The sequence below is a fragment of the Neurospora crassa genome, linkage group I (genome assembly GCF_000182925.2).
Source record: "Neurospora crassa OR74A linkage group I, whole genome shotgun sequence".
Lineage (NCBI taxonomy): Eukaryota > Fungi > Ascomycota > Sordariomycetes > Sordariales > Sordariaceae > Neurospora > Neurospora crassa.
In genome coordinates this window covers 3,300,988-3,310,697 of record NC_026501.1, presented here as the reverse complement: position 1 = coordinate 3,310,697, position 9,710 = coordinate 3,300,988, and the positions used below count along the sequence as shown (strand labels likewise).

General features: G+C 53.3%; 3 protein-coding genes across 5 annotated transcripts; 2 read left to right on the top strand and 1 right to left on the bottom strand.

Annotated features, from left to right (window-relative positions):
* The first annotated feature begins 89 nt into the window (after nt 1-89).
* On the top strand, nt 90-1,460 carry NCU02719 (hypothetical protein). Its single transcript, XM_960011.2, has 3 exons — nt 90-620; nt 828-1,026; nt 1,160-1,460. Exons 1-3 carry the CDS (start codon nt 554-556, stop codon nt 1,302-1,304), a joined length of 411 nt encoding a protein of 136 aa, XP_965104.1. The 5' UTR covers nt 90-553; the 3' UTR covers nt 1,305-1,460.
* Nucleotides 1,461-2,392: 932 nt separating this feature from the next.
* On the top strand, nt 2,393-6,987 carry NCU02718. 3 transcript variants are annotated; one of them, XM_011394707.1, is made up of 4 exons: nt 3,012-3,072; nt 3,129-3,224; nt 3,319-5,084; nt 6,049-6,772. In XM_011394707.1, exons 3-4 carry the CDS (start codon nt 3,524-3,526, stop codon nt 6,060-6,062), a joined length of 1,575 nt encoding a protein of 524 aa, XP_011393009.1. In that variant the 5' UTR covers nt 3,012-3,072; nt 3,129-3,224; nt 3,319-3,523; the 3' UTR covers nt 6,063-6,772. The 3 variants fall into 3 exon arrangements, with proteins under 3 accessions (XP_011393007.1, XP_011393009.1, XP_011393008.1); XM_011394705.1 differs by having other exon boundaries at nt 2,393-3,072; nt 3,129-5,084; nt 6,049-6,987; XM_011394706.1 differs by having other exon boundaries at nt 3,319-6,070.
* Nucleotides 6,963-9,430, bottom strand: NCU02717 (pre-mRNA-splicing factor clf-1). The gene is made up of 2 exons (XM_960009.2): nt 9,013-9,430; nt 6,963-8,935 (listed from the first exon to the last, which is right to left on the bottom strand). Exons 1-2 carry the CDS (start codon nt 9,329-9,331, stop codon nt 7,167-7,169), a joined length of 2,088 nt encoding a protein of 695 aa, XP_965102.1. The 5' UTR covers nt 9,332-9,430; the 3' UTR covers nt 6,963-7,166.
* Nucleotides 9,431-9,710: the final 280 nt, after the last annotated feature.

Genomic DNA, 9,710 nt, shown 5'->3' with positions numbered 1-9,710 from the left:
GTTAGGATAGTACTGTACAACTGCATGGAAAATATGGGGGTTGAAGAGCCGTGGTTCACCTGCAGTGCGCTTCGTGTAAAATCCCACGACGCCCATCTCCCGCTCCTATCTGTGCTTGTCAACCTTGCTGGCGGATTCCGTACTTTTGGCTGTTGTTGCTCACTCAGGAATCTCCCACTCCAGCCCACGGGCAATCCACGTCATGGCACAAAGCATTCCCCTGGTTGCCGATTTTCCAGGAGCTAGGTACCTTGAACGTGATCACATGTCACAAAATTATCTACGCTAGCCATGCATTGTCTTTCCTCGACCGAACAACACGACCACGACTACGTGCACTACATACTTATCTCCTTCCATGTAGTGTGCGTTCGACCGTCAGCTCGTTCAGTGTATTATCGACAGCGCATTCTCAATCAACCGAAACATCCCCGTCGAGGCGCGGCTAGAAGAGTCTACGGGGGAAAAAAAAATTAAAGAAAAAAAAATACAAAGTTTGGCTTGTGGAAGACAGCAGCATCGTCGATATCGAAACCACACTCCGACAACTATCATGGTTACAGTGGATGATAGACCCCGATTGACGGAGGAGGAAAAGAAGCAGAATCATATTCAATCTGGTACGTTTGACATTCGGAAGGAGAGCAACTTGGGAATCCTGAACAAGCCAAAACTCCATACAAACAATCAAACTCCATACCCCCCCTTTACTACCGCAGGCCATATCACATCCCATCTCTTCACAACATTCTCGGAATATGGCTTGGCTTTCATATCTTCATTGGCGGAAAAGTCTCAGCAGTAGACTGACAAGATCAACAAAACAGAGCACAAGCGACGAACGCAAATCCGCAACGGCCTTGAAGCCGTCAGCAAGATAGTCCCCGGCTGCGAAAACCTGCAACGGTCCGAAGGCGTTCTGCTCCACAAGTTGGTTGAATTCATGGCGGTCCACATGGAGGAGAGACAGAAGATGATTGAGGAGCTGGAGAGCTTGGGGGAGGAAGTTGATCCTCAGATGAAAGTGTGAGTTGCTTCTCTTTGTTTCTGCGGGGGGGCAGAGTCCTTTTTTCGGTGCCCTAGTATGATTATTTGATTATTCGCCCCGAGAAGAAGAAATCCAAGCTGACTAAAATCTCTTCTTTGGTGATGTGACTAGGTGCCTGAGAAACTTGGATGACTATCATAAGAACAGGAGTAAACCAGAGGAAGGGGCAATGTCTGCTTCGGGGTCGCCAACGAAGGAACCGGGAGAGCAGCCGGGGGAACAGAGGGAGGGGGATGATTCGCATGCGGGATATTGAGTGATAACGGAGAGGGATTCAGAGGGAGGGGGAATGGATTCGGATGACCCGATAGGTTGATGGTATCAGGAGGAAGTGGTTATGTTGTCGGCGCGATGCTGCCCGTAACCGGGTGGAATTTTGGTGATAAAAGCATTCAGTATATACCCGTTTTTTGTTTTCTTTTTTTTTTTTTTTTTTTTTTTTTTTGGTTACATATGACATGAGACTCTCAGCAATCGTCACGGAGAGGATACTCTTAATACGATGGTTGACTTCTCGCGCCGGTCCTGGGCTGATGTCGAATCTTGGAGAAATGCGGTGCCATGGGAAGATGACTTTCTTACGAGCCAACTTCCATAAGCAACCATCACGAGCTTTGCGCTTTCCTCTGATAAGGCGCCTATCAATTCTCATGGAGCAATGAACCTCCAAGACGCTCTTGCCGCACCTCCAAAACGCTTTTCCCTCTTTTAAGACGGGAGGCATGACCTCGCGGCGGCCAGGACCGTGTGTGGAAGGGCGCTGCTGGCGGGCGGTAACTGCCAGTCCCACATGCTGTGGAATTCACTAACAAACACTAACATATGCAAGTGTCGGTGGGGCATTACATCATCTCATCGGGTTCCATCCATATGTAGGTGGCCCTGACGGACAAAGCGAGGAACCGCGACACCAGCAAAACGAACCACAGCTTATTCCGTCTAGAAAGATGACTCGATTAAGCGTGAAGCTTTTCTGAGATGCATTAAGTTCAGTCTCTTTAATTGCCAACTTTTTGGCAGTTTTTTTAGTGAAGAACAATCAATTGCTGCCTAATGATTCCAGCGTGTGCCTTTTACATACCTTGGCTTGATCACAGGGGAAGAGACACTGCGCCACCCCACCAACCACTCGGGCCATCGAGGTACTTGATACTACTTGTACTATGCTACTGCGTAGTAGCGTACTGCGTCATTGCCTTCAAACTTGTCCCTCCTCGTTGCCTCGCCCCGCTCATCCAGAGAGTTAGTTGCTAGCTGCCTTTTGCTTGGTCTTGGCAGTTCGAGACAGGGTCGGGGCGTTTCGAGGGAAAACATCAGTCCAACAATCGTACGGCAGTTAAACTGCAGCTGCTGTCAAGGTCTTCCTCAGATGGCGCGCACGACTATCCCGCCGAGACGATGGTTCGGAGTCGGTTTTGAGCGCAACTTGCGACGGCCGGGTCGGGTAGCTTTGGAGTTTGGAATGGCGTAGGCCCACCCAAAGACGATATCAAGCTTCGGCATCATAGGACAAAATTCCGAACGCGATCGTCGTCGTGTTGGGAATATGAGCGGACCGCCCGAGCGAATGCAAGCAAAGATTCATTCGGTCTTCTCATCGGCCCTGAGATGCCTCATCCAACAAAACGGGCATGTCATGTCGGCCTTGACTGTTCCTCCCCTGGTCATCAGTGGGGCCTGCCATATGCTCAGCCGCCCATCCGCAGTCTTCTCTCGTGCTCTTTTCGCCAACCACAAGGCGAGGACCGTCCACTCTGGACCCTGATGACGATAGGGCCTGGTCCCGCCGTGCAATTCAACTCGCCCACCTCGGTGCCCAGTCACACAAGCATGGCGCCCCCATACAGACAGGCTGTGGATCGCGCCCGAAGAGGGCTCGACTGTCTCGGTTGAGGTGGGGAGGCCGACATGTTCATCTCATGTCTCAACGGTTGCCCGAATTGCTTTGATCACCGTGTCTCATCTCAGTTGACGAGTCTGTTCGGCCTTCTCACTTCTTATACACATCAGTCTTGTTGTCGTATGTACGTTAACGCTTGAAGTCGGTCGTGTGATGCGAACAAAAGTAACTTGGGTACAGACGGGAGCCTCTCGATGGATAAATCCACACCATCAGCAGGTCATATTTCCAAGGAAGCTGGAGCGGAGCCAGCCCATCGTTGACTGCTACGTAAAGGTACACTACTCGGTACACCCACTTGTGCCATAGCACTTTGCCCAGGGCCCTACCAAGAATATGACCTGACGAGCCCGGCTTACCTGACGAGTAGGAGGATCTACATCATTCCCATATATTACTTGGCCCTACTATTTTCGCCCAGCTCGCAGTATCCCCGCCACTTTTCCCTCTTACTTCCTCTTCCCAACACTATCCCCGCTCTTCATCAATACTAGCAAACACCAACGTATCTGCGAATACAGCTCTGGAACGAGCAAGCGACAATACTTCTGATTACAAACACCGAATATTCCGACATGGCATCATACGACCGGTATAATCAACCGGCCCGGGAGCGCTCCCGCTCCACAAGACGCTACTACCGCGAGGAGCGCCGCGATGACAGAGACCCTCGGTACACCGGCGGCGCTGCTGACCAATACCTCAACCCGAACCATGACTTGATTCCACGCCCACGTGAGGACAGTGACCTTTCTGTCGAGGAGATCCGTCGTGATTTCCCGCCGCCCGGGTACTCTACTCGGGATATGCGCCGTGCCCGCTCTGCCGAGCCTGGCTACTATGACGACCACGATGATCCTCGGGCCCGCTCTGGCCGGGACTATGTCTACGACTACGACCGACGAGAGGAGAAGAAGAAGTCTCGTTTGGGCAACAAGGAGCAGCTCATCGCTGCGCTGGCCGGCGCCGCCATTGCCATAGGTGGAAAGGAGCTCTACGACCGCAAGGAAGCCAAAGAGCATGGTTCCGATGTCCATCGCAACGTTCTTGCCTCGGCCGCTATCGGTGCTGCTGGAGCTTTTGCGGGTTACCAAGGCGCAGATTTCTACACCAAGCACAAGGAGAAGAAGGCTCCGCTGGTCCTCAGAGGGCGTGACGGCAGACTTGTGTATCGCAACGATGACGACGTCAGTGCCAAGGATAACAAGGGCCACAAGAACTTCCTCGAGAGTGCCCTTGCCGCTGCTGGTATTGGCAGCACCTTGAAGGCCTTGGCGGGAGGCAGCAGCAGCAGAGATGACAGATCCGATACTAGAAGTGTCAGGAGTCGCCGCAGCAGCCGCTCAAGATCTCGTTCCCGCGGAGGCGATCCGGCCAAAAAGATCCAGAAGGCTGCCATGGCTTCCCTCATTGCCGGTGCTACCGAAGCCTTCCGTGTATCTAAGGAGCCGGGTGGTTGGAAGGGAGAAAAGGCCAAGCGCATCCTTACCGCCGCAGCGGGTGCTGCTACTGTTGATGCTGCCATGAAGGACGATAAGGCGGGTAGCAAGCTCGGTTTGGCCGAATCCGTCATCGGTGGCCTGCTTGGCAACCGTGTGCTGAACGGCTCCAAGAAGAACATTGAGGAGGATGAGAAGACCGGTCGCTCTCGGTCGCGGTCTCGTGCCCGCTCTCGGTCCAAGGGCCCCGGTGGCGGACTCGCCGCTATCGCGACTGCCGGTCTCGGCACCTACGCTGCAAACAAGCTCAACAGCCGATCCAGGTCCCGACGCCGGAGCACTGATTCATATGACAGCCGCGACGGCTCGCGCGATAGACGTCATCGCAGCCGTAGCCGCAGCGTCGTCGACTCGGCGCGCAAGGGCCTTGCCAAGCTAGGCATCGGAAACGGGCCAGACGACTATGAGCGCGACCGCCACGACCGCAGACATTACGATGACTATGCCGACTCTTCTCGAAGCGGGCGTCGACACCGAGACTACTCAGACGATGAGCGCTCCAGAAGCGGCCGCAGCCGTAGTCGCTCAAGGGGAGGAGGAACTGTGGCAAGGAGACGCGATGCTTCGCGTGGATCAGTCTCCTCATCCGACCTGGGAGATTCGGACGATGACAGGAAGAGAACCAAGAAAATGAGAGGTAAGCAAATGATTACTACAGGATTGGCAGCTGTGGCGACCATCCACGCTGCCCACAACATCTACCAAAGCGTGGAGAAGCACAGCGTACGTAAGAAGGCAGTGAGGGAAGGGGAATTGAGTCCGGAAGAAGCCAAGAAGCTCAAGCAGAGAGCCATGCTGCAAGATGCCGCATCGGTCGGCATCGCGGCCCTGGGCATCAAGGGCGCCATCTCGGAGATGAAGGAGGCTCGTGAGGTGACGCACGAGACGCATGAGTGGAAGAAGAAGAAAGAGGAAAGGCATCAGAGACGGCTCGAAAGACTGCGGGCAACGGCAAACCAGGCAAATGACTTTGACGGGGACGGCCGTGGCGACATTGTCGACTTCGGCAGACGCAGGGCTGACAACTGGTCTTCTTCAGCGCCGCCCAAGGCGACCCGCCTGGAGGATGGTCCCTATTATACTGATGGGAATCCATACGGTGCCATGCCTCGCAATCCATCTCCTCCATCGGGCAGCAGTCCTGGCAGGAGATGAGTTATGGGCAGGTTTGCCATTGCCCGCTTTATCGTCGTCTGTCACCCGTGCTCTCTAATTTGACCCGACATTCAATCTGCATTCTTGCATCCCCAATCCTACGCGGTGCCTCAAGAAACAACAAGAGAGCTGGTCACTACTGGGCGTTTGCTCAACTTGAGCTGAGCGAGGGAGCGTGTGCCTTGCTTGAGCTCATGCTGGTCTGACGAACACCTTGACCGTTAGAGCCCAGCCCCTCCTTCTGCTTGGTTGGACACATGCGCAAGGGGAAATCTTCCAAACTGCGATGCCTCATCGCTTATTACAGTTGCTGTTGCGCCTCCTGATATGCTTTGGTTACGATGAACATGACCTTTTTCTTCCTTTTTCATCACATACACGAAAAGTTATCAAATGCAGTTGTTTAACCAGTTGACTAATTGTTCTCCCGCTTTCTGCGCAAACAGATCACCGTCGCTAAACATAGTCTCCACTATCTGAACCGATTGAACCGAAAAAGACAGGAGGACCCCGAAATCCAGGGAAATGTGGCGATCCTTGGCAGGGGTTGCAAGCAGGTTTTTTTGCGTTGTACGACTGAACGGGCACGCATGTTGAACCTCGACAAACAGGAACTGTGAGGAATGACGCGCACTCAAACCACTGCAAGTCTGCAACAGCGAAATGATTGATGGGAAAACGGTTGTTGGTCGGTGCCGAAACGGCCGGTACCGGAACGGAAACGCGCCGCACGCTGGCTGTCTGAGCTGTTCTGGTTGGCTCGCAAGTCACACACATGGATGTTTGGATCTCACGAGACTTGGCGTGTGGTTGGTTGGCCTGGCTGCCAAAGGATACAACATGCGGTTATGTCGGCCCCTACATCCTTACACTTCCTATCTTTCGGCATCTATGCATAGCTTGTTCCTCCCTTGCCCACTCTCTGTACTCCTTACTCCAACTTTCTTACACCTTCTGCTGGGCGGCAGCTACAACGACATGTTTTCGCTCTCTTTCTACTTTTTTCTACCTATTCTTTCCTTTTCATGATGATGATGATAATGATGGTCAACAGGTTGGGTTTTATGAGGATGATGAAGAAACAGATCAATTCCGAGAGGTTGAGAGAATGACAATGATAAACAATGTATGCCTCTTTGCGAATTCTCACGATATATGTATAAAGAGAAGGCCGGTAGTCAGTTTCTTTCATGGAGATAAACGATACTTTTTGGACCCACGAATACAATGTGCTGGAAATCGACGTCAAGACCACCATGAGATTCGACGGCCGAGGAAGACCTGATATCCTCAGAGTATCCCAACATGTACAAAGCCGTATTTAATCGTACGGGATATGGAACAACCTACCAAGCAGTTGGTTAAAATATAATTCACACCTTTCATCAAAGTATGGGGTTTCTATCGTGGTTTGGGCTTTTTATGTGATCTTTAATACCGAGAACAACTCAAGAGGTATATATGTGTGGGAGTAAAGATCCGCACCATATCGGTTACTGTATTCGGGGGGAAAAGTTTATGGGCTTCTTGGTCTGCGGCCTAATATAACATTGCATCTCCTACACTAGCTGCTCCCTCCCTGAGCCGCTTCATCGACAGCAGCGCCACCAGCACCCCCCGCGGCCTGCTGTTTCCAAGCATTCGCCATGGCCAACAGACTCGACAAGTTCTTGGTCTGCTGATCATCAGCCGGGAAGATATAATCGACATATTCCTCCCAAGTATCATCCTCCAGCTTACGCTTCTTCTTGGTCTTCCTAGGCATTTGTTTCTGAATCTTTTCGATATCCTCCGCCGACCCATGCGTCTTCTCAAACGCCAACCACGCGTTGAGCAGCGACACACGCTCGGCCTTGAGCTCGCGCTCCTTCATGCTCTTGTGCGCCCTCTCAAAGATCTTGCGAGCACGTGCCTTGGCCTCTTCGCTAACAGGCTTCTCTTCCACCTCCTCCTCCGTTTCTTCCTCCTCCTCGGCCTCGTCGGGTATGTTGATCTCGAACTGGGCGTAACTGATCCAGACCTTGGGGTGATCGGCCTTCTCGAGCAGGCGCTCGTACAGGGCACGCGTCCGCTCGTACTCGCCCTCTTCTTCCTCGAAATCGATGTACGCCTTCCATACCACCTCGGGCATGTCCAGGATCGGCTGCGAGACAGCGAGCTCGAAGATGGCGCGGGTGCGCTCGAGATCGTCGAGACCACGTTCCAGCTCGGCCCACTTGATCCATGTTTGGCAGTTGGCCGGGTTGTACATGACATGCTTTTCGTAGAGGGTGCGGCAGCGCTCGAACTCGTAGAGCTTCTGCTCGAGGAGGATGTACTCCTTGAAGATCTTGTCTTTGGGGCACATGCCGATGGCGCGGCCGAGGGTTTTGCGGGCCGTCGTTAGTTGGCCCTGTCGGATCTCGAAGTGCGCCTTGGCAACCCACACTTTGGCAAAAGTGAACTTCTTGTGGGGGATCAGGTTCAGACAGGTGTCGTAGATCTGACGGGCTCGCCCGATATCCTTTGTTTCCCTCTCCTCCCATATCGCGTAAAAGAGGAAGAGGAAAATGTACCGCCTCCAGTGTCGCTTCTCTTGGGTTGGCGGTACTTGAGCAATGGCTCGCTCGTAGACTTCTCTGGTCCGATCGACATCTCCTCCGCTCTCCTCGAGTCGCGCAAAGTCAAACCAGACGTCGTAGTTCTTTGCGTTCTCCTTGACTTGCTCCTCGTACAATCTCCTCCTCTTTGTAAGAATGACGTCCTCCACACCCTCCTTGTCGCCAAACTGCTTTTCAAATGTGGTGTAGTGGGCATGTAGCGTCATCGACTTGGACCGAGGCAAGTTGTCGAGGCCAAACTTGTAGATGGCACGGGCCCGCTCATACTCACGCAGACGGGCCTCGTACCGGGCGAAGGCGATGAATATCCTCTCGTCAACGGCATCGTCGCCTAGCGTTTCGGCAATTGTCTGGATAGCTGTCTGGAAGACCTCGCGGACCGTGTCGCTGGTCCCGTATTCCTCTTCAAACTTGGCCCACTTGAGCCACGTCCTCGGTTCCGGATGGACGGCGGTAAAGGCCCTGAAGATCTCCCTTGCCCTGTCGAACTCGCCGTAACGTTTCTCTAGACGGATATAAGCACTCCACGCCTGCTCATCTGGCTGCCACTTCATCCACCGGTCGAAGACTTGTCTGGTACCCGGAATGTCGCCGAGCATCTCCATAACGTAGAGATACTGGTACCAGAGAGATGTGACTCTGGGCAGCCGCGTGACAGCGCGGTCCAACAGATTGCGTGCATGGTTGATGTTACGGTTCTTGATCTCTGCTTGAACGTATCGGATCCAGAGTTCTGTTGGACATATCGTTAGCGACTGATGTGCGCCACATTTAACAGCACATGGACACTTTGAGTTTAGACAAACATACGAGTATTGTTGGGATGTACATCCAGAGCGCGCTCGAACACAGAGCGAGCCCGCGCAAACTCCTTCTGTTCTAGCTCCCATTGAGCATACTGGAGCCAGTTCGATAGACGAACTCGGTTACGCCGCACGTAGTCCTCAAACTCCTTGCGCTTACGACCTTGGTATTCCTTGAGCTCCTCGAGGTCGGCAAAGCGCTGTGTCGGGGTCTGGAGGTTGACTTCCTGGCGGTCGACGGCCTCGCGCAGCAGCTGCTCGGCCGAGATCTGTACAGGCGCAGGGGCTTTATTCTTCACCCGTGGCGGGCCGCGCGATGACTCCATTGTGAAGATGGGCGTAAAAAGTGGCGATCTGCAGATGTTGGCGTGGTGTTGTAAGTTCGGTTTCTCAATGAGATTTTGGGGTCTGGACGCAACAGCAGCCAGCCACTGAACTCAGTTGAGGACGCGCTGCGATTGATGGACCGTGGCTCGATGCCCCTGCCTACTTACTGAACCTTGCTGCACAGTGGGTATGGACACTTTTCGCTCATCATGTCATTGTACATCTGATAGGTAGTACATGTCCGACCTCAGCGAGCAGGTTCGCCCATAAGACGACGCTGAGCCGCTGGAAGGCCGCTGTATTGGGTGTGGCTGCGAACTACGCCTACTTGACACTATCTACTCACTGCACTGGCAGCTATCGGCGACATACCAAGCC